General features: G+C 38.2%; 1 protein-coding gene across 8 annotated transcripts; it reads right to left on the bottom strand.

Annotated features, from left to right (window-relative positions):
* Positions 1-129: 129 nt before the first annotated feature.
* Positions 130-24650, bottom strand: LOC134664522 (uncharacterized). Of its 8 annotated transcripts, XM_063521209.1 has the most exons (29): positions 24388-24650; positions 18701-18883; positions 16882-17022; positions 15822-15854; positions 14435-14617; positions 13990-14133; positions 13356-13538; positions 12845-12976; positions 12243-12557; positions 11768-12082; positions 11368-11682; positions 10689-10877; positions 10030-10170; positions 9378-9698; positions 8989-9171; positions 8520-8570; positions 6981-8318; positions 6466-6696; positions 5211-5342; positions 4806-5129; positions 4534-4722; positions 4296-4433; positions 3982-4086; positions 3134-3448; positions 2892-3048; positions 2647-2813; positions 1781-2107; positions 1520-1699; positions 130-1443 (listed from the first exon to the last, which is right to left on the bottom strand). In XM_063521209.1, the coding sequence occupies exons 1-29, from the start codon at positions 24548-24550 to the stop codon at positions 1256-1258; spliced, it is 6783 nt and encodes a 2260-aa protein (XP_063377279.1). In that variant the 5' UTR covers positions 24551-24650; the 3' UTR covers positions 130-1255. The 8 variants fall into 8 exon arrangements, with proteins under 8 accessions (XP_063377279.1, XP_063377277.1, XP_063377276.1 ...); XM_063521207.1 differs by lacking the exon at positions 3982-4086 and having other exon boundaries at positions 24388-24601; XM_063521206.1 differs by lacking the exon at positions 15822-15854 and having other exon boundaries at positions 24388-24601.
* Positions 24651-25211: the final 561 nt, after the last annotated feature.

Raw genomic sequence — 25211 nt, 5'->3', positions numbered from 1 at the left:
TTTAGTGATATAAACCTCGAACGGCTTTCCATCAGTTTGTCCGCTATAGTCGATACTCTGTATAAAACAGTGAATTTTTGCACAATGCTTACACCGTTTATTTGGGTACATAAAAATGAAACATAAGTCCAAGTTTTACTATTTTTATTTATATTATGTACATTTTATATACAATTTTATCATCGAACGCGCGCGCCTTTTCCCGCGCAGACTCTTTTGAGCATATAACATATCGTAACTGCTTAATGCTTCTCTTATCGTTCCTTTATGACGGTATCATTATAATTATACATATAATAGCGGGAATGATACAGAGAATATCGGGCATGCTACTACTATACTTTAAAACTTAATTATACTAGGCTGAATGGATTACAAGTATAACTGGATTATCGATATAAAAAAAGTTACCAAATAGGTTCTTACACGAAGCAAAGAATGAAGCAGTAGGAAATACTAAGGTGTCTCATATTACATAAAATCAAAATTGTCGTGATGTAGATTATAGATACAATACAAATAGAGGATTACTTAGAACATCCATAACTTACTTTAAGTATTGTAGTATCATGCTGATGGCAAGATCCCGCCTATTAGGCAGTCACTAGAACGGAGCTCGAAAGCAATGTCACGAAAAATCAAAATTAAAAATAAAACAGCCGTCAAAGTACCTAACAAATAAAGTTGACGACATTTAAATTAGTGACATTGCCAAAGAACTCAAAATCACTCAAACGCAAACTTAACAAAGACTCAACGGAAATAAGAAAGTTGTAGATAATACAGGATCAATACAATCGACCGAAACAGAAACATTGGAAAATGGTTCATCGGACACTAAGATCCATACAGGTAATACTACCGAGAAGATTACGAACAGTCTTAAGGAAGATAACAGCAACATTAACAAAATGCTAGAAATAAAAACTTAAGTATACGAATACTCTCATAATTGGTAAAATGATGAAAAAGATTTCCAAACCAAAGTACTCTTACAAAACTTAGCCTATTGTCAATCCAGTAATATTGCTTTGTCGAAGCGAGTTCTATTAATTCGTAATATCTTCTAAAATGTCTATCAAAGAAAATGTTTGATCCCAAGAACTTATAAATTGTCTAATATTATTTGATCCATTGTCAACAAACACTTGATGGAAGATAGTTGAATGTTAATGGATCGTATGTCAAAGTCATGGTAAGAAATCCAAGCCTGAAGGCGGATAAGTCACAATCAAAATAGAAATGTAGTGTTGTCTCACGCCTGCTTTGGATGCGGTGCCGGCGCAGGCGGCGCGGGCTTGAAGCACTGCAGCAGGAACGCAGTGTACATCACGAACGCTATTGACAGCGCTATCAGAGCATACATGAATATGTTTAGCTCTGGCTGCCTAAATCGATTCTTTCGAAGCCAGTCCAGTACTTCCTCTTCGTTCATTGTGTCACCTTAAAATACGTAAATATTTTTTAAATATTGATTACTCGTATAAATAATGCACACATACTTGACAAAAAATCTTACCTCTGTATATGCTCGGGAATCTCTTTCTAAAGTACACGATAGCTGGTAATTTAGTGACTCCCCATTTTCTTGCATATCGCGGGTCTTCCATTTTTACAAAAGTTATATCCAAGTTATCCGTTTCGCTGTCAATATTCTCCAATTTGTCTAATACAGCACGACTTTCTGCTGATTTTTCGTCTGCAACCAAAAATAATAATATTTCTGTTAATATTTATTTATATTACATAAATCCAATTGATTCATGAATATAATACTTACAGAAATAAACAGCTAAAAATTCGTTTTCCTCCAGCAATTTATCCAACATTTTGCGGTTGACCTCCTCAATTTCATTTTTAATTTCAAAAACGTCTTGAGAAGTTAGCCAACTAAGAACCTTATCAACTTGATGGAGGTCCCCATCATAGAGCATGGGTACTTGTTTGCGGAAATACACTAGAGAAGGTATATTAATGACGTTGTACTTCGCGGCCGCTTCTGGACTGGCTATTTTTACAAAATCGATACCAAATTGATCTACTTCACCGTCTATTTGTTCTAGTGATTCGAGTAGATCTTCACATTCTGGACAGTCTTCATCGTCATCTGTAATTGAGGTTTGAGGGAAAAATTTCATTTTACACTGGCAACTATATAGTAGGTAACAACTCTAAAAACCCCAAACACAAATAGGTGAGTTTCAATGGCCACCTCCTGTGTCCATTATCAGATCATCTCCATGCCATCATAATATTGTATTATCATCGGATTAACATATGCATGCATGCAAAATTTGAGCTCAATCGGAAATTGGGAAGTGGGTCAAATTTAACTTGCACCATTTGACCCAGGTTGTGAGTTATTCCTTTGTATTTCATTTGGTTTGATTTTGTTTGATATTTTACAGTTAGGTAGTATTTTCCACGCGTTGATGTGGTGAAAATTTTTGTGTTTCACTCGGTGGAAACATTTGTTTAACCCTCGTGCATTGAAACCCTCGCATTCCTCAAGACTCTACTTTTCGAACCAATTATGGAATCTTTCCCATACTCGGGTATCAATATTAGCACGCGTTGTAAAACAAGTAGATATTAAACCTTTTTAAATTATTTAGGAACTAACCAAATTAAATTGAAATTACTTACAGAAGAAGACGACAAGTAAATGTGATTCGACTAAGAGCCTCTCTAGCATTCTTTCGTTTACGGACTCAATTTCATCCGCAAGCTCCCGATTTTCATCGTCAATAAGCCATTCAAGAATTGATTCTTCATTTTGCAGATCACCTTCAAAAAGCAGCGGATTGCCGTTCCTAAAATTATATTTGTTCATTTAGTTTGTGGTATTTCAGATTTGCACGATCATAGAATTCTATTTTTTGTTTAAGTACCTGAAGTAAACCATCGCCGGGAAGGTCTTGATAGAATATCGTTTGGCTAATTGTGGGTCTTGTATTTTCACCATATGAATACCGTAAACATCGCATTCGTCGTCTATCTGCTCTAGCCCTTCAAGAATAGCGTCGCAAATATGACAGTTCAATTTATCTGGAACAGAAATTTGTAAAAGATAATTTGTGTCGTTGGCATTAGGTATCTTTAAGTCGTGACATTTGAAAACCAAGTTACTTACAAAAGTATACTGCCAAGTACTGTGTTTCTTCAACCATATTTTCTAGCATCACTCTCGTTATCAATTCAATGCGGTCTTCAGTTTTCTGTGTAATCAACCATTGCAGCACTTCTTCCTCCTCCGCCAGAGAACCTTCGTACACATTCGGAACATTGTTTTCAAAATACACCAACACTGGGAAGTCAGTAACTCCATACGACTCCGCTATCGCGTAATCTTGTGTCTTCACGAACTTTATTTTATGTCGGTCACAATCGTCATCTATGTTCTCAAGCTCTTCCAAAATGCCAGCGCACTGCTCGCAGTCAAGCGAATCTGAAACGGGCATATTTATTACAAATTGAATTGTTACGACAGGTTGTCAGTTGTTAGCAATTGGATGGGGATATGTGCTGTATCTCTGAGTTTGCACATAATTTATTAAAACTACGATAGGATTCATGGGATATGACTAGCTAGTACAAAGATGGCGAAACAATGTACAAATTTTATTTTCTGACCATTATCTAGTCTGTCCAGTGTCCACTATACTATTTTCTTTTACATGGCACGTTGATTAAATAAGATTCACCATCCCTGGTCTAGTAACTAGATCTAGAAAACTCATCGAACTCTACCTACGAAGAGGCTACTATCAACTGTAATAAGTACATATAAGAAAATAAAAGGCAAAACAATATGGAAATAAACGGATATACAATGCAACAGTCTAAAAAATTACGCATGCACGTGCAGTGAAATTCTTCATTATCTTTTTAATAAGATGCGACTAAATACAGGACAGAAAAGGTTTGGTGGTAAAATCGTGATTTTTTTTAAATCAAAGGGTTGTTCAGGGGAAGAAGTACCCTCTTCTGGCGCCTCTTCATCTTCAGGATCTTTTTCTTTGTCTTTCTTTTTCAGTGCTTTTCGCATTGCCTTTGAATTGCATAATTCACATAACGTTTTGTTCCCTAATAAAAATTGTAACGGTTATTTATTTATTTATATTAGATACTACTACTATTGATTCTGTACCTGTAACAATGTATTTCTCCTTCCTGTGTGGGTTAATATTTCAGATTAAAATTACATAAACTAGTATTTTAATGTAGCGTTGTATGTATTAGTTGTATATTGTACAGTGTTAATAGTTTGATACAAGATCAAAGTCGACACTTACAGAAGTACACGGCAAGGGATCCTTCCTCTTCTATTAATTTGAGTAAATCTTTACCCTCGAGAGCTTCAATTACATCACCTGATGGATTCTTTTGGGTCAACAACCAGTTTAATAACTGATGTTCATCGTAAAGATCACCTGCAATATTTAATATCATACTTTAACTTGTAGATACATCCGACACTAAATCGATTTTATTTGATTTATGTTTATCAGTGAACGAATTACGAGTATTTACCAGCGTAAATGACAGGGTCTTTAGATCCCATTTTGAAGAATAGCACAGCAGGTAAAGCGAAAACTCCAAATTCCTTGGCCATCTGCTTGTCGTCAATTTTGACAAAGTTGATACCGGCGCCGTCAGCGTCGTCGTCAATGTGCTCTATCTCCAGCAGCACTCTGGGACACTGTTTGCAGTCATTACTGTCTAAAACATGTCATATGTGCAATACCATTGAAATTATAATGAACCGTCTATTTAATATTCACCACTTCAAACTGATAACTCACAAAAGAATACTGCTACATAATCGGATGTCTGTCGAATCTTCTGAAACATTTTACGATTAACTTTTTCTATGTGATCCGTAAGTTCCATGTTTTCCGGATTGGTCAACCAGTCCAAAATCTCTTCCTCGTCATCCATGTCTCCGTCGTAATTGATGTATTTGCCCTTCCTGAAGTAGGTGATGCCGGGCGGATTGCGGAAACCGTATTTCTTGGCCATCAAACGATCGCTGCATTTTACTACTTTGATTCCGTATTCAGATGCTTCGTCATCGATTAATTCCACGTACCTTAGGATACGCGGACTGTCTGGATCGTCTTCTTTATCTAAAAGTATAAATATGGTTAAGCAAAGCCTTCGCTTTTCAAAAAAAAAATAATGAGGCTGTAAGACTGGTAGATACTTACAGAAAACAACTGCTAAGAATTCTTTTGTGTCAATATATTTGAACAATTTTTCTCTTTCAATATGTTCAATACTTTCATCTTCCTTTTGTTTGACCATCCATTCCAGCACTTCTGATTCATCCAGTAAATTACCTAAAATATTTCCAACGTTACTAATTTGCTGAAAAGGCTGTGTAAATTAACAAATGAATTAAGGAACCCACATCCATTTTAATTATATTTAAAAAAACTCACCCGTTTACATCCAATAAACGTCATGCTCGGAATATACTACAGCAATACCATGCTGACATCATTCGTAAATTAATGAATAATGATAAGATTAAGTATAATAGAAATAAGTATTTATTATAACAAAAAAATATTGATCCAGCGCCGACTAAACAATAAATAACAGCCATGCGAATTTACGGTCAATCAATACAACTTACATATCGCCATATATTGTCACTCAATGCCAGCACCGATCAGATAAATAATGGGTTAAAAAGGAGACTTAAATTAAATAACAAAAATTCTACGTCACCGGCATTGCGTTGGTGTTGAATCGAGAACAAATTATTTTATAAGTTTTGTAGAAAATAAAATCTATGTTTATATTCTAGAAAGTACGTAAAATAGTTTATTAAATCTTTTACAAAATAATGAGATTCCATGAAGACTAGAAAACTATATGAACATGAAATCCTTACAACAATAAGTCTTTCAGATGACTCGGCAAAATACAATAAGAAATGCCTTCGTGTTGTTGTTTTGTCTCACTTTAATTTAAAAATATTGGAATCAATTTACAATAATAATAACGATTTATACATCTGTTCATAGTCACAAAACGTCCCAATATTTGGTCTTCACATGTTCAATTATATCGTAAAAAAAGTTTTGTTTCAAAGATGACAAGAATGGTCCGTATTCACATTTGGTTGAGTTAGTGCTCATTTGTATAATGTTTGCTGATGTAAATACAGTCCATTTGCGTTCAGTTAAATACAACATTCAACCCTGTTATGTGCTTGCAGGAATCAAGGGACACGAGGTTACAGAAAGCTAGCGTGTTAATGTGCAACAACTGATGCAACGTTAGGCTGGACTCAGAATTAGAGGTGAAACCGTATTGCAAGGACTAAACGTAACATTCGTGTCCTCTTGATGCCCGTGCACTTTCTTGCGGCAGTATCAGATGATAAATACTGCTACAAGCTATATTCTAACATATAATTTTACCACCACCAAGTAGTTTCAGACCCTTGTGAACCTTTTTTTCCTTTTCCCTTTTCCGGCTTGGCGAGTGCTTTCGATGCCTTGGCGGGCTTTTCTGGCTGCTTGGGGCTTCTCTTCTCGAGTTTCTTGGCCGGAACCTTGGTCGGGGTGGCTTTGGCTACTTTGGTCGGACTTTGAACTTTAGTGGGACAGCACTGGTAGGGTTCGTAAGTCATTTTTGGGGCGGCCGGTTTCGCCCCCAATCCAATGTAGAAACAGCGATCGCCTGCAGTCAGTAAAAATCTCGTTTATAACCCGTAGAAACCTTAATTAGAATAGTTAACTGCGAGTTAATGCGCGTATATTTTGTTATGCGCTGTCTAGAAAAGATGATATGTTAGTAAAGGTATAAGAGTTCAAAAAACATTTATTGGTAAGCGCGAATGACTGCAGGCGACAGCTGGAATGCTATGCTAGGACCCATGCGAGTTCCATAACTCGACCATGCAGATGTGTGTGTGGGGTACGTCCGTGCCTCCGTGCAGGGTCTCAGGGCCAACCTTCATTTACCTGTAAACATTCGTTTTATTCTACCGAAAAAACTATCGTCTTCATTGTCATCGTCGTCATCATCATCGTCATCATCGTCGTCGTCATCCTCGTCATCTTCGTCATCCTCATCATCATCGTCGTCATCGTCATCATCGTCGTCGCCATCATCATCATCATCATCGTCGTCGTTATCATCATCATCGTCGCCATTGTCATCGTCATCATCGTCGTCACGGTTTCGTAAATTCTTTCTTTTATTCTGAATTCCTTTCTTTTGCCCCAAATAATTGTTCCTTTTCTTTTTAGATTTTACACTGTCATCGTCACTGTCGTCATCATCGTCATCGTCGTCGTCGTGTTTTTGCCGTTTTTTTTTACTCCCTAAATTACTACCGCCTTTATTTCTTTTGAAGGTTGGTTCATCATCATCGTCGTCGTCATTATCATCGTCGTCGTCATTATCATCGTCGTCGTCATCATCATTATCATCGTCGTCGTCATCATCATCGTCGTCATCATCATCATCATCGTCATTGTCATCACCATCGTTGTCATCGTCGTCATCATTATGTTTACTTTTCACGGAGTTTTTTTTTACTTGTAATTTTTTTGCACCAGCACCTATATTATTTCTTTGAAATTTATTTGATATTGTTTTTGATTTATAGCTTCTTTTATTAAGCTCGTCATCATCGTCTTCATCATCATCGTCATCGTCGTCATCGTCATTGTCATCGTCTTCGTCGTCATCGTCATTGTCATCATTATCATCGTCATCATCATCGTCGTCGTTGTTATCGTCGTCTTTCTTACTATGTTTGTTACCAGGAATACGGATTCGTAATTTACCGACAGTTTTCCATGTAGCTTCTTTATTTTTTCTTAATTTTAGTAATTCTTTTAATTTAGACCCTTTTACTTCGTTGTCCTTGTCGTCATCGTCATTATTGTTATCATCATCATCGTCGTCATTGTCGTCATCATCGTCGTCGTCATCATTATCATCGTCGTCATCATCATCGTCGTCGTCGTCGTCATCATCATCGTCGTCGTCGTCATCAACGTCGTCGTCGTCATCATCGTCGTCGTCGTCATTGTCATCGTCGTCGTCATCGTCGTCATTGTCGTCATCGTCATCTATTTTCGGTTTTACTTTCCCATCTTCCTTCCTTTTTGGATCACCGGGGAATCTAACTTTCAATGTTCCCATAGTCTTCCATTCTGTTGGTTTTACCCTTTTCGGTGTATTTTTCTTATCCACATCTGCATTACCGCCAAACCCCGAGGCTTTACTACCATCTGCATTGGCCTTCGATTTAGTATTAGCTTTATTTTTATGTCGGTTGCTATCTTCACCTGCAGGCATTAGTAACTGTCATGCAAAATGACATAGCTCAAACATCCAGCATTTTTAGCGTAAAGAAATAACAATTTTATATTTAGAAGTCTGTCTTTAAGAATGATGTCATGCACGTAATATTGAATAAGTAATATAATTTCTAAGTCAAAAGTCGTTTATCCTTAATTAAAAATCTAGAAATGGATGTGGATTCTTACTTTTTTGATCTATAAGCCACTGGAGGACCTTTTTTTCGTTCTTTAAGTCACCTATAAACAGGATAAGGAGTTAGCATATTATTATTTATATAGAAACTCTTCCCTAAATCAAGTCATTAGCAATTTTAGTAAAGTTTTTCATTGAGGAAATTTGGCATTATGCAATATGCATTTACAATGCTTAGATTTATTTCGGTTTTTGTAAAGTTTCCTACACAACAATTCCATAGTTTTTAAGTTAGGCTTTTCTAATCAAAACACGATACAGAATAAGCCCTTAGACGGCCTTAAATCCCGACTGTTTTTGTTACACCTGGTATAAATTAATTTTATTCACTCAATTTATTGACTTGACGTTGTTGAAAATCCTTTTTAAAAACCAAAATATTGAATTTGTTAAAAAAATATACATTTACATAATAATAAAAAATTAAGATTAATATTTTAATTACGACATATTTGAACTTACCATCGTACATGATCGGAACGCCGGTCTCATAGTATACCAGAGCTGGGAAACTGAAAATGCCAATGTCCGAAGCCAGTTTGGAGTCCTTGGACTTGACGAACTGAATCTCGTATTTGTCTGTGTCGTCATCAATTGTCTCCAGTTCTTCGAGCACTTCGTCGCAGGTGTCGCAATCATCACTGTCTGTAATAAGTAAATGACAAATTATAACTAAAAGTTCTCCCAAACAGTTACTGGTCCTACTCCACAATTTATTTACTATGTCTGTGACAGGACTTGCTAAACTTGTATAGTAAAATATATTGGCAATTTTGAATTTGAAACTTCGCAATAAAGGATCTAGTATTAATTAGAACGGATAGATTATTAAAATCGATAAGGATACTTACAAAAGAAGACGGCAAGATGTTCCACATCTGCAATTAAATCCTTCAAAGTCTTCCTGTCTACGCTCTCAATAACGTCAGGCCGAGAGTCAACCAATTCCAACACCCAGGACAAGATATCTTCTTCATGCATCAGATCGCCTTCATAGATGGTCCTGAACTTGTGGCGGTAGAAAGCTAAAGCCGGCAGCTCAGACAGGTCGTATTCCTTCTCCACTCCTTCGTCAGAAATCTTGACGAAATCGATGTCTTTTTCTTCGCACTCGTCATCGATGTTTTCAAGCTCGCTGAGTACTTTTTGAGATTTCTTGTCACCCTCCTTGTCTGGAATATTGCAGAAATGACGACATTTAGAGAGAATGTTACATATTTATCATCGATTTTCATCGATTTTAGCTTTCAGGATACTTTAGAGGAAAGTGAAACTTTTCTCTTAGTGGCCATCAGTTTTCTCTTGTTTCTTTTATATCTACCTATTTATTTTTGTATCCGTAGTCCCTTATATTTGTAACCTTTGGTGTTTTTTTTTCCACCCAATCCTACCTCTATTCATGGCCCTTTTGAAATTAATAGATGTAAATAATTATAAATTTTATTCGTACATTATACACGAACAAAAGGAAATAAATTCAAGTTTCAATTAATTGATACTTACAGAAAAAGACAACGATGTGGTCGTTTTCAGCGAGGATCTTCTCCAGCATCCTGGAGTTGACCTCCTCGATCTTGCCGGGGATCTCGAGGGTGTCTTCGTCCGTCAGCCATGACAACACTTCATCCTCGTCTTCGAGGTCACCTGGAATTACCAATTGATCACATTTTATCGACGAATTATAAATATTACTCAGTTCTGTTTTTTCCGAACCTTCAAGAAGAAGACAAAAAAATGGATTAGCTATTTGAGCCTCTTTTATAGAGAACTCGTGAAATGGTAGCATACCTCTTATATTTGGTAATTCGTTCTAAGCTGTTTAATTTTTGAATTTATTTCTTAGAGCAATTTAATTATGCTGATGACATATATGTAAGTAGTATTAAAGCAACCAATTTATAACAAGCCAATTAACAAGTAGATAATCAACGCAACAAAATATACACATAAAAAAATTAAAAAATAAGTATCGAAGCTAGTGCTTCGATACCGATCGATAGCTCGTAGTCGAGCTTGTCGATTAAATCACTTGACATGGGTTTTATTTATTTGCATTAGGTACTGCTGAAGAACATTTTTCAGTTTAGCCACGAGGAAAAATCGTTTGAGAACGGGAGTATTTATGAGGCAAGACAAAACACAAAAGTAAGATTACTACACACCCTTATAAATAAGTGGGTCTTTGTTCCTGAAGAACACGAGCGTGGGGAAGGTCTTGATGCCGTACTTCTTGGCGAGCGGCAGGTCCTCGGTGGTAACGAAGATGATGCCCGTCTCGTCCAGCTCGTCGTCGATGTTCTCAAGCTCGTCCAGGATGTTGTCGCATTCATCGCCCTCTTCGCAGTTGCCGCCTGGAATTCATTGGGTTTTCATTTAAAGCCTGACAACAGTTTATTTAACCCTGAGATAGTGTCGCTGCAAACAGCTTACGTATGGCAATAATGTGCGTACGTCACGTATAGTCGGGGTAGTGGGCATTGGCTTCATGTTGATACTCGTACAATGTCAAAACATTGCTTACAGAGAATTCGGTTCTTTTTCAATTTACCTATTCGTCAAAATCTGATTCTAAATATTCAATATTTATGTTTGCTGACTCTGACGAAGTCTGATTTTCATCAGATGTTGTGTCGCTTTCAGGACCACCAACCTCGATTATAAAACGTTCAGTCTCTAATTCGATTATAGGATTTTTATCGTCGATCTACATAAACTTATATCTCTTATATCTTACACGTTACTTATATCTCTATCACTACATGAGCAAGATAACTGAGGAACACGTAAGTTGAAAAAAAAGGGTATAGGTATAAAATTCAAATGATGTAAAAATCTACTTACTGAAATAAACGACCACGTATTCGTGCTCTTCGATAAGATCAGTCAAGATCTCATCAGTAACCTCCTCTATTGTAGCGCTGTTCTTCTGTTCAATGAGCCACTCCAATACTTCGTCTTCATTCATCAGGTCACCTTCGTAGATAGCGGGGATGTTCTCTTCGAAGTATACGAGAGTCGGCAGATGGTCGATACCGAATTCTTTAGCTTCATTCTCGTTGTCCATTCGCACAATAACGATACCTTCCTTTTCTAGTTCATCATCAATGTTTTCTAATTCATTAAGGATTCTTATGTCTTGTTTGTCATCTTTATCGTCTGAAATATAAAAAGTTTGTTTAATTATTTTATAAACTTAAAAGCAAAAGTATCACACTACTTCTTGACTAAGTTTAATACTTACAAAATATAACAGCCAAATACGGTGTACTTTCTATTAGCTTGTCCATCATCTCGTCAGTGACTTCAGGAATTTCACTATGCCGTTTCTGATGTAGCAACCAGCCGAGTAATTCATCTTCCTTCATCAGATCGCCTTCGTAGATGTGAGGGATGCCTTTCTCGAAGAAAACCATGGTAGGAATGGATTCAATACCATATTCCTTGGCTTCTTTATCGTCATCAATCTTGACGAAAGCAATGTCATTTTGGTCACATTCGTCGTCAATGTTCTCCAGCTCAGAAAGGATCTTTTGACTCTTCTTCTGGTCCTTGTCGTCTGAAATAAATTCGAAGAACTGTATTTCATTTTTATGTCAGTTCTTCACGGGACAGTCGAGAACGATTCAAGACATTAATCATTGGTGAAGTAATTTGTGAATTTGGCATTGTTTCAAACTGGCCAATGTTAAGGCTACGAGTGTGAAGAAAATACTTACAGAACAGCACAGCGACGTATGGCATTTTGTCGATGATGAGGTCGAGCATTTCATCAGTGATGTCCTCAATTTCGTCGCTCTCCGCTTGATACCTGAGCCAAGCTAATACTTTCTCTTCCTCTTCCAGATTTCCTTCATAATAAGTCGGGATACCCTTTTCGAAATACAGAAGAGTTGGGATCTTTTCAATGCCGTATTCTTTGGCTTCTTCATCATTGTCGATCTTTACAAACGCAATGCCAAGGGTATCGCACTCGTCATCAATGTTCTCAAGTTCTGCTAATACTTTCTGAGATTTGCGATCGTTATTGTCATCTGTGAATAAAAACCATAGTTTACGAATGTCGTTATAAAAGTGCTTAAGTAAGGTAACAAAATAGATGATTATATGTGTCATGGCGTGTGTAAATTATGATAGTTTTCTCTGGTTCTAGTCTACATACACATACTTATGTATTTTACAATAGCTATTTACAAGAATGAAATGTCTGGTCTGTCTAGTCGTCAGTCTGGTGTTAAAAATCATATCCACATTCAAACTGCTCTGGAAACGGATTTTATTAGATGTTGCATTTGTTGAAAGCTGTATAAGGTGAATTTACAGAATAGCACGGCAACGGTTTTCCCGTCCTTGATCAACTTGTCCAGCATCTCGTCGGTGACGTCCTCGATCTCGTCCTTCTCCAGCTGACCGACCAGCCACTCCAGGATCTCTTCCTCGTTTTCAAGATCACCTGGAAATATTTACACGGTTATATTATACACAATGTGTATTATAGACGACATTGTTGCAAAAGTTAACAAGAGAGAATCTAGTGACAATAACGAGTACTTCACATCAATCAAGTTACTTGATGTTGGTTCTAAAAATAAAATAGAAATCTGAAGAAAGAAACTAAGGAAGTTTATAAATCTAGAAGCGTTTAGTGTTTAACATCTTTCAAAATAAGACCTATAAAACTCCTCGCAACCCGGTTTTATATTCAAACATACAAGTAGATGCTGCGATATTTTCAGGTGAAAACATGAACGGTAATAAAATCTATGTAAACACAGTTCTTTATTTTGAAAGACTTTTATTGCAAACAAGTCTATTCGAGATATTATTGTTACCGTCGTAAACGTTGGGGATCTGCTTCTCGAAGTAGACGATGGAGGGGATGTTGTCGATGCCGAAGGAGTCGGCGGCCTTGGCGTCGTCGATCTTGACGAACTGGATGCCGTGGCGGTCGCAGTCGTCATCGATGTTTTCGAGCTCGGCAAGGACAGTCATTGATTCCTCGTCACCGTGGTCGTCTGGGAAAATATTTTATTCATTTGATCGAAGGACAGAATACATATACCTACTAACTATTAGATTTTTAATTCTTTCTAGATACTGATTTACTGAAAGATCTAAAAAGAACTAAAGATCACTTTTCAGATAATGAATCCTCTGTAAGAGCTGAGTCTCATTTTTTTAAATATTACTACCGAATCGGAAATGGAATATGTGAAGTGAAAATACCATTAAACCATTTTAATGCAAACATACTGCCGAAGATCTTACAATTTCACCGGCATGAAATGGTTCAAGGTTGCAAATGAACCGTAACCTATTTTCGTGAAAGATATAATTTCGCGTTTGACGTCATTTACAAGTGTAACCCACATTTTCTCCTTTGAAGCGAGTGTAAATATATTTTTAGAACACGTACGTATGGTATGATTGATTGTTTTGTTTTTTAGTTAAAAACCGTATACGTACAGAAGACAACAACAAGATTATCCACATTGCCGATGAGGGTGTTGAGGGTCTTGGCCGTGACGTCCTCGATGACATCTTCTTCGTCACCGGTGGACTTGTTGGCGATCAACCACTCCAGGACATCTTCTTCTTTGCTCAACTCACCTACAATTTCAATGTCACGTTTGAATACAGTGTGAACTTTATTAGCTTTACCACGCTTTACCATTTATGAAAATAATAACAACTGAATGCAGATAAAAATAGATAATTTAAAAAACAGGTAAAGTAGGCTACATTGATATTTTTTAATAAATGACAAATTATCAATCAATGCTACGAATGACTAGACACTGGTATGATTACTGCAAATTATGTTATGCGGAATGCTGCCAAGGCGTGCATATGATGCATCCGTCCATGTCGTAACCATCGTAACTAATCCATAAAAAGCTCTGTGACTCACTTTCATAGATAATTGGTATTTCATGCCTGTAGTACACCAGTCTTGGCAGCTCTCCAAGACTGTACTCCTCGGCCAGTTCTTCATCGTGGATCTTGACGAATCCGATTCCCAACTGGTCAGCTTCATCATCAATGTTCTCCAGTTCTTGAAGCGCCTTCGCACACTTCTTGCATTCGGGCTTGTCTGAAACACCATGACGGGATATTTCAACTTTAAGATCCGATAAAAATTGTTATGTGTACATCTGTTTGCATACCTCCATGCTCCGAGGATTCTAAAGCAGTGCTATTATTGTATGCAATGCTCAAAACTAAGATGAGTGTTGTGTGTTATTGGAAAATTAGGTGTTTTAATCGTGTGTGCATATGAAGCGTGTGTCGTGCAGTATAGATGCCTCAGGTCAGGCATCCTACGATTCGCATAAGTAGAATATAAAGCGGGGTTGACTAAATCCTATGTGACTATACTATAACAAGGTGTCTGGATTCTAATCGCTAAACATATAAAGTGCGTTGGGGTTTCACTAAAACTGTTACCACATTTTCTGTCTCTATTCAAATTGTATTATTACACAAATGTGCATCTCGACCTCGGCCATATTTCTCTGCATGGTCTCGAGTATATAAATAGGTGAGCGTAAACAATTCGTGACATGCCGTCCGCTCCCATCACAGATTTAGGTCAAGGTCAATTCTAAAACCGACGAAGATTTGGGTTGGTTCGGGGTGTTTGATAAGACAATGGGGTTTGAATAGTCCGTTGTAGTCGAGGAGAACGCGACGTGCGTGACAGGTCGGTGGGGCCGTCAATCCCGGCGGCCAACGTCGGAAATAGAAGCTCTGAAATAGCTCGCCACTCGGCCCGATAATGCAAACGCGTTTTTGATTCTACTCTTCCCGTTAGACTAGACAGGATTAATAGTTTGGCGATTTCAAGTAGCTAGAGATAAATAGTGCTTTAGAAAAACAGATCAAATATGTGTTTCTCTCTATAAGGAGTCGTTTTCTGTTCAGAGGTAAATTTAATTTCAAGAGCTAGTAATCATTTTAGTTTAAATTGTAGGATAATAAAATTTTGATAACCAGGGCCGATGCTTTTGCCAAAGCTTTTGCTAAAGCCCTTATAATTATAGCAGATGAAATTATTGTAATGATGATTGCAGGTACGTACCTAAATATTGAATTATCGACTGTATTTTAAAATATCCTACGATTCATTATTAATTAGTAAACATTTAACCAAATATTTTCCCTCACGGCCAATCTAGTTTCGCTGAAGCGAAAGCACTGCTGAAACATAAAATTACACAAAAGCTATTCTACAAAGCGAGAAGAGTTATGCCACACGAACATAAAAGGAACATGCCGCCAGCTAGAATCTTACTTACTGTTCGATGGGCCGCAACTTTTGTGGTCAGGACCTACGCCACAAAAACACAGTAAAAACCAACGCCACAATGTACAAGTACAGAACACCACAGTAGGTACGCTTAGAGATAGAATGGCGTACCCCTGTAATCCGTAGCTTCCAATTGAAAGACATTTACAATTACAACTACTGTACAGTACTGTATTTATAATAACGCTCCAATGAACCCAAAGTGAGTTAATTATTTATTAGTTTTAAACGCTGGGGATATTTTTAATTCCGTATAAAAAATCAAATAAGTACGTATCTTGCATGCAGCTTTAAATTTTCTTTTTCCTCGCATGTGTGTTGAAAAACGTCGTATAAAACGAGTATGCATTGGTCTTTACACACATCGGCTTTCTTATTGCCCTCAATATGCCCTCGTGTGTAATGACCAACGTAGGACAACTTTTATCACAATGTACATTATAATACAATGTACATTATTATTGTATGTGCATTATAGCTCATTGTATATTATGAAAAAATTCCTTTACAAGCCCATATACCTATACAAGCTTGAGAAGAAACCTAAGATAAACACTGTTTGAAACTTGAGCCTAAGATTTTTGCCTTGAGGCGTAAAGTACCTATAGTCCGTTTTTTTTAGCATTAGAAAGAACTTTGCAGAAGTAAGCTTGTGGTTCCAAATCCCGCACTTTTAGCGGTAATAATTTGAAGTAAATTAAATGTATTGACCATGCTACATTAGATAATTCAATAATTATTAACAATTAAAGAGCCTGATAAAAACTGCACGCTTGCTTCTGTGGAGTTCTTTCTAATGCTAAAAAAAACGAACCATAGTGGGTAGTTTTTATCGCCAAAATTACACCCATTATTATGCATCTGTACACGCAAGAATCTCATTTACTATTAATCCACCCACCTGACATGTTAAACATTTTTTATTCTTTTACAGTATTGAGATATCACTTTAATTTCAAAGGAGCGTAATGTTAGTTGAGAAATTGCTTTTATCACGATAGCTGATAAGTGGACGAAGACGAAAACCCTCATTCCACGCGTATACTCACAAAAGAGAACAGCAACGTAGTCCGTGTCCTCGATGATCTTGGACAGAATCTTCTGGTTTACCTCCTCTATCCGGTCCGGAAGGTCCATGGCTTCTAAACTCGTCAGGAAATCCAGGACGCTTTCTTCGTCCATGAGATCTCCTGGAAATGTGCAAGAATTTTAATGGTTGGCAACAAAAGTGGAAGAAATTTGTAATACGAGCTTTCTCATGCTGTTCCTATTAAGTACATCAAGTTGATTGTGATTAAACATTTCATCATGGTTTAGTTTCCTGAAACTAAAACTACCATCATATGTTTTATCTCTTGAGTCCAATTATTTTTAGACTTCTGATTTTTCAAATGTGACAAATTAAAACATATCTTTATATTTATCACAGTCACGTTAGTCATCGAGGTACTTTTTTTAACGATCGCCCTTGAAGATGTCGGCTCTGAATTAAATTGGAACATCTAGAATTTCTTAAATTTTGCGGAAGGAATTCAGCTGTTCCATTTCAGATTTGGTCTTAATAGATCTATTATTAGGTTTATGATATAGTTATTTATTATACATTTCTGAGAACAAGCGGTTAGGCACTGCAACGATAACGGTCGGTAACCGCAGACACCGATAATCGAAATTTCATTACCTAGGTATATAAGTATTTGCCACTCTATCGCTCTTTCATATTTGAGTGACAGATAGGCACTTAACGAAATTCCGATTTTCAAATATTCGCGATAGAACCCTAGTATTACGCTCGTATTGCGGTGCGAATTTACTGTGCGGTATGTTTCTCAGCTGGATTTGAACCATTGTTAAAACTATAAAAATTAAAATTAGATATTTTCCGCATTGAAGACGCCTTGTACGCCCACACGGTCTTTTTACAAATCGCTATCTGCGTAAATAACTTTTACAATGTCGCGTAACTATTCTTTTATTTAACCTCTAGCCGCCCAGATACCTATAAAAAGGACTCCTGTTCCATTATAATTTGAACTTTGTGTTGACAAAATAAAATTTTATTTTGCTTGGCAAGGTTTGACGTATGGGCGGCTAGAGGTTAATTTGTGTTTAGTACTAGAGGTACGAGTAGGTATTGGCTAAATCTAAATGCGACACTGTTGACGGCGCCTGGCGCTTTTGGGTCCCATTATCTTTGATTTAATATTAAGTATAAGAATGTTAGAAAGATCCCGGGAAGTTATTCAAATTTATGTTTAGAGATTTGAAGCACATACAGTCTTGAGTTTGATGGAGAGGCTTGTTGTTCAGAGTGAGTGGATGGCACAAGACCCAGATTGCGGCCTTCAATGCGATGAACCGACCAAGTTAAAGCTCTCACCGGGTCACCTTTAAAACTGTGCGTGCGGAATGCGATAAATAGAGAAGCATGGCGGGAAACAACAAAAAAGGCCGTACAACGACCTCAATGACCATGACTGCTCTGACAAGAGTATCCGACTAAGAAGAAGAAGATACAGTCTTTATAGGTACGTACATAGAATATAGATGGAGATGAATAGAATAGAATAGAAACACTTTATTGACAAACTATGTACAGAAGATGACATTTATACAAGAACATTTGTCCCAACAGTTACCCGACATGGGCGTGCAATGTTTACTTACATCTACTTAATACCTATATTTATATGCAAATTATGTCTTTAACTAATTAGTTAGGTACTACCTAGAACTAATAGTTAGATTTCGTGACAAAAGCTAGGTGTTATACAATATTACATATCTCTATCATATTCAAAATATTATTTAATGTTGTAAAATGCTGATGTAATATGTAATGTTAAATAAAAGTGTGTAAAAACTAACCTTCGTAAATGATCGGTTCCTTCTCACGGAAGTACGTGAGGGCGGGGAATTTCGTGATGCCATACTGCTTGGCGAGCCTCTTGTCGTTGATCTTGACGAAGTCCACCCCGAACGTGTCTGTGTCGTCGTCTATCTTCTCTAGCTCTTCTAGCACTTTGTCACATGTCACGCAGCTTCTCGCATCTGTTGGTCATATGGTAAAATGTGAGTCATAACTCACAACCTTCCTCTATAAACACAGGGCCTACCGCGAACCACGTTCGACGTGTTGCCTCTTTGTCACTTTTGTAAATTCGTACGTAAGTGTGACAGGGAGGCAACACGTCAAACGTGGTTCGCATTAAGCCCTCTGATTAGGACTAGTGGGGTCTAATACGTGAGTCAAAGGTTTAGTAGAGCATTTAATAACCGGAGTCGCCTTTAAGAGCTTAGCTTACTCCTCTGCCGAAAACCTTGCACAATTGTGCAAACTTTTGCATGGACTGACGTTTATCTGACATGGCTATTTGTATACGTACAAATCATATATAAATAGCCATACATTTGACGTGCCCCTCCCCCGTAAAAATCGGCAGACTGTTTTGTACAGAAAATGACAGCCAAGGCGTCTCCAGTTACTAAATGCTCTAAGATCAAGGGTGAAGAGTCTCCGAACTTTCTGGCCCGAGGGCCACAGCCTCAGCTCTCCTGCTTCCGGGCAGGGTTATATGCCCTTTAGCCTCCAGTTTCCTTTCCGCATGCCAAAAGTAAGGGCTTGCAGACCGAACCTAGCTCCGCAGGCCACGTGGTTCGCGGTAGGCCCTCAGACTTATGTACTCTACGAGGACTACGATTACTACGAGTGCTACGCCGTAGCCCGTAGCAATAATTTTAAACAATCAGCGTAACGGTATTCAGATTTTAAATTTTGTAATGGTTTTGATATTGATACGAATATGATATGACCTCTTAAGATTATTGATTCATGCGCAATACACTGCGAGTCAATAACATAATAGTGGTGAGAGATGCACTGCGAATCGTATTGAGGTCGTATCAAAACAATAACAAAACAAGTTGAGATTTGGAAACTTAGAAAAAAATTGGCCTCTTTTCTCAGCGCTGGTTTAGGCTTGTGTGTTTTCTAAAATCCATAACGAGTCAAGTTGAAATTATTATACTTGACGTAATGATGTAATGTCAGTAATAAACGGAATGATGTAATGTAAGTTATTACAGGAACGACTTAAACCACAGATTATAAACTAGTTCTTACGCTTAAACTTCTGTTTACTAAAACTGATTTACGTAAACAAATCCAACGTGGCTTTTGCTGCCTCAGCTTACTATTACTGCCGTCATCGGGTCCTTTATTGTGGCCTAAATCGAAAACTTAAACTTGACATTCGCACTTAATTTCATTAGGCAGGGTGCCCTTTATACTCGTAGTTCGTTTTTTTAGCATTAGAAAGAACTTGAAAGGAGGTAAGCGATCTTGACAAGTCTTTTAATTGAAAAACGCTTTTTAAAAATCAGTAACTATTACTTATGAAAGCAGAAGAATATAAATGATTGTAAGTATTAGATTCATATTTGTTACATATTTGCCGTAACTTATTTTTAAAATGTGTTTTTCGATTAAAATACACATCATGATTGTTTACCTTATTTCTAATGTTAAAAAAACGAACTATAGTTCCCGCCCGCGTTGAAGGAACTGCCATCTCCTGGCCAAAATTGGAAACTATTAAAACTTGCCATAATTTACCGCCAATAAACAGGGGGCTTCTATGCTACCCTGTACAGTTCACACATGATCGCTATAGTTCTTTTCAAATAACTTTGATCGTGTTCCGTGACACGGTCAAGGCCTGCAGACGCTTATGTTTGCATCATCAAAATAAAGCTCTGCACACATCTGAGGCTCTCAGCCTTCACATCGCTATTCTGGGCCCTGGCCCGACACGGCCTTCGGTCGGTGCAAGAACACGTTGACATTAGCATGAGAAAAATGAGACAATGATCTCAATGAATGTCAAGGATGCAATGAATAAGTTCAGACCCAGTCGCGTAGACTCAGTTCCAGCGTACTTTGCAAGCCTGCACCGATTTGACAAGCTAGACTGTGAAGAGTGTCAAATGCCATGACATGAAACACTTTGTCGCTGCAAAGTTGGTTCAGTTAGCTTAGAAACTTGACGGACGCTACGTGTTATCGCTGTTTGCCTATCATTCCAACGGAGAGAGGCAACAACGATTTAGGTTAGTATATTAAGGGAAGGGACCCACCGCTTATGTACTCGTACTTATCTGTCAAACGGAGAGCTAGGTAACGTTGTATAAGGCATGTATTGTATGTACATTGTTATTTGCTATCACGTGCCTATCACATAATCATCAATCAAAATGACTTGCTTTAATTACTCTGAAATAATAATATATCAGTCATCGCCTTACTCAGTAAATCATAGTTAGTTAATTTTATTAAGTCGGCCGGCCCACAGTGGCCGTTATATTTCCAACAATACATCGGAAACAACCAATATTACGCAAACACATACTCGGCTATTTTAAATGTCCTCTGATTCATATGGAAAAACGTCAGAAACGCGTAATGCTACGAAATGCATAGCTACAAATGTGTTGGGTATTTTTAACTGAAGCGAAATAGCGAAATGATGGACGGGCAGAGTAAAGATAGCTGTGACGTCGACCGATTCAGAGTTTGGAAGATACAAAGCTGGAACACGCGGAAGTACACGTAATTTTTCGTCAGATTTTATTGCTCATATTTTAAGTTTTAGGTATTTTACTTGCCCCAGAGTCCATAACGTTTAATGAGGCTTAATTGTAGGTTTTGATAGAATTTCCTTTAATTTGATAGGGTTCTAGTAGGTACCTATAACTTGTTAGTTGGTACTTCTATAACATAGTTATGTATAATAAAACACCAAAAAAATCTACTACTACTTTTAATAACTTCAATAGTGTACTTATGTTATGTTGTGCGCATAATAAATATTACTATTATTGTGTTACGAAAAGTGATTTATAAACAAATGCTCAAATGACCTCCGAGTAAACGTTCTATGGCCATGCAAATATAGCACATTAAATACGGTAGGCATGTTATATGTCCTCAACAAAAGCTCATATAAAAATTCAAACTGAAAGGCTGCACAGAACCACACAGAATCTTGTTACCTAATCTAGATAACATTCCGAGGCAAGACGTTGTAGTAAAATATCAAGATAATTAAGACAATAAAACAGCTACATTTTGTACACACAGATGCTCCATTACCGCCCACATGAAATGCAAGGTGGTGTTGATGTAGATGTAGGTATATCCAGACACTTGTTTTGATGAAACATTCTTTGCAAACGCCCATTTGTGACAGTAATTACTAATTTGTTTCTTACGAGTTACCTTGTTTACCTACTAATATATAAAAATACGAACAAAATTCCATTAAGTGATATTTGGTTCTAAATTAGTGTAATCAGCAGACATCGTAACTTTTACAGCATTTTTGGTGCAGCGGAGTGGTGTTAAAGGAATCGGTATAAACAATTTCAACCCTAATGATTAATTAGCATTAATTACGTTAATATTACATAATCTTAATTTACCATTTCAGTTGGAATTATCTATACCAATTCCGTTAACACCACTCCGCTGCACCAAAAATGCTGTAAAAGTTACGATGTCTGGTATTCAGAGTTTGCTCCATTCCAGTTGTGGAAGAATTTTTGCTCTTTTTAAGTTTTTTGCTTGTAGTTCAAAAACAGTACGTCCTACATAAATTTGCTCTAATCATGATAAAAATGGACATCTGAGGATCCGAAAGGTACCTTAACATGAATTCGTTAGTCAAAGATTGTAAAAAATGGCCGCTACTTTTTCCGCTTTTTTTTGGTATAATCGTGTTAAAATCGGATTTTTTTTTCACCAGTGTCTGATCCACAACAACCTTATTATTACTGGTAACTAGTGACATTGTAATTGATAGTGGGCTCCTTCTACATCGAGTGGTTTTGTCAATCCAAGGTAAAATATATCTCCCAAGGTTCCCAAAATTTATCTACAACTCCTGGCATGGAGCAAACTCGGATCATACGCATTTAGAAGCAAATGAAGGCATTAAAATGATTTCCAGCATGCTGGAAATTAATTGCCAAAACGTTTTTTTGGATCTAATTTAACTGGCCTAAAACAGTATGAGGATTCCATACAAGTGATAGCCTTGCCCCGGTGATAGTCTTACCTCACGGTAATGCTCGTGCTTCTATGTAGATATTGCTTCTATGATACGAATTACGAAAATACTAATAATTATATAATATAGGAGTATCTACTTTTTAAAAACAATTGACAAACTTTATTTGCCTTAATGTCTGAAAAATGCAATAAAATTTAGAAAATCACACTAAATATCTGCGTGCTTCACAAAATGCGGCCGTTATTTTCATTAATCCAGTAACTAAATTGATAACATTTCGTGATTTTGGATGATTTCCAAAGGAAACAGTTGTACAGAACATTTTCTTAATTGTCTTTTCTGTAAAACACAGACGGCAACCTGCGCCTATTTTTGTAACAACACGTTTTATGACTGAAACTGTAAGCAAGGGCTTCAAACAGTTCAAACGCGCGTGACTATTGGCCAGATGTCTGTGGGTTATTTGAAGTCATTGGAATGTTTCAATTGATTTCAGGAAACAGATGCGACATCAGCAGGCTGACTTGTTAACAATAATCTTATTTCAATAAACGATCTTTAGTTTATCGACCTGATATCAGATAGATGACTGATGTCCTCTAATGTTTTGTTTATGTTTTTGTTGACGTCACCAGCCATGTCTTCTGGAGCGAAATTCGAAATAGACACCTCAAAATGCATTTCGCAAGAAGTCTGAGTTAAATCAAGGGATCGTCGTGGCTAAAGGAACGATCACAGTTAGATCAGAGCGACGGCTTCTCAGCCAAGAGACAAACTTGCGTCGGCCGGGCTCCGACAGTGATTTATTGCACTTTTTGCGTCTAGCCGGCCACTGCATCCTTCAAATGAGTGAGAGCCGCATTTGACAGACGGGTGACGACACATATATCGAGAGTAACATTTACATTCGGGATAGCGTCCGAGCTAAATCCGCACTCACAGATCGCACTTTCTCAAGCAGGAAGATGTACGAGTCAACGAACAGATAAAATTGCCACCACGCCAGCTGGTGACAAGCAAAAATAGGTGGAATGCCTAAGAGCACGTAATGAAAGTCTATTTCAGCGGCACGCACGGCACACCACACTAGTTAGTTTTAGCCGGGCCCGGAGCGTAGGCGCCTGTGACCTTGGAGCCAGCATCGGTGGAACGGTGGAAAATGAGACTCGCCGCCATTTTAGGCCACGCCGACGGCCGCAGTGGTCGGGTCAAGTTTTATTGTCTCCGCTATTCGGTTGCATAACGAGAGAATCTCGCACCGAGCCGCTCGCTTCGAAAATATCATGCGCACAGCCGAAAGCTCCGGTGAGTCGAGGCGGGCGGCTCGGCCGTCTCCCGAAGATCATTAACTCGGCTATAACCCATTTGGACGGGCGCCGTCGCAGACGTTTCGACACGGCGGCCGCCCCCGCGCTGGCTCCAGGCCAGCGGCTTTCGAAAGCACGAAATTAATGGAGACGCGCGCCGGTCGGCCGCCGCACTTACACCAGTACACCGCGACGAAGTCCTTGTCTTCCAGCACTCGATCCAACTGTTTGGCGGTAACCTCCTCGATCTGGGGTTCGGCTTTCGGGGGCGACTTGCGCGCGGCGGTCGCGGCGGCGGCGAGGAGGAACACGGCCGCCAGAGCCTTCAGCCAGCGAGCCATGGCGAGGGCGCGCGCGTACTGAGAGCGCGCCCGGCCTGCGTCTGCGCCGCCCGCCCGCGCCGCGCATGCGCCCCGATATAGCGGCGTGCGCCCGCCCCATGTCCCGCCCTACGCGGAGCGGAAACGCTACCTCTTATCCCAAAGCAATTCATAAAATTCCTTATTTTATTGTAGCCTCTTGGGACTTACCACATATATAAACACATCATTTTAAGCGTCGTCGTTTTAACTACTATTGAAACTTCTAGAAACTCACGCTACTCTATATGAATAACTCAGTAGTTAAAACTTTTGTAGAACGTACATAACAAGAAATAATCAGCAAAGGACACCAAAGAAAAAAACTGCTGTCAACACCATTCATTAGCTACAGTCGTTTCCGCTCCCTCAATCGTCGAAAGCACCGCTCCAACCTTACCACCATCCATACCAATCCCACCGCCCAAACCATGGGAATCGGCACGAAGCTCATTCTACATTGGATATTTTAAATTCTGTCAAATATCTTGCTATCTGCTTCCCTCCCCGTTAGAACGTAAGAGACAGGCTAAACTCTTGAAGGCGATAAAGTATTAGCGTTTTAGTTTTTCCCGGTTTCTCGGCACCTCGGAGCGATGCTAGTTTTGTTTACATCGCGTTTGTTAACCATGGTGACACGGCC

The sequence above is a fragment of the Cydia fagiglandana genome, chromosome 5 (genome assembly GCF_963556715.1).
Source record: "Cydia fagiglandana chromosome 5, ilCydFagi1.1, whole genome shotgun sequence".
In the NCBI taxonomy this organism is placed as follows: domain Eukaryota; kingdom Metazoa; phylum Arthropoda; class Insecta; order Lepidoptera; family Tortricidae; genus Cydia; species Cydia fagiglandana.
Note: the sequence above shows the minus strand (reverse complement) of the source record. Positions and strands in the feature narration are given on the sequence as shown.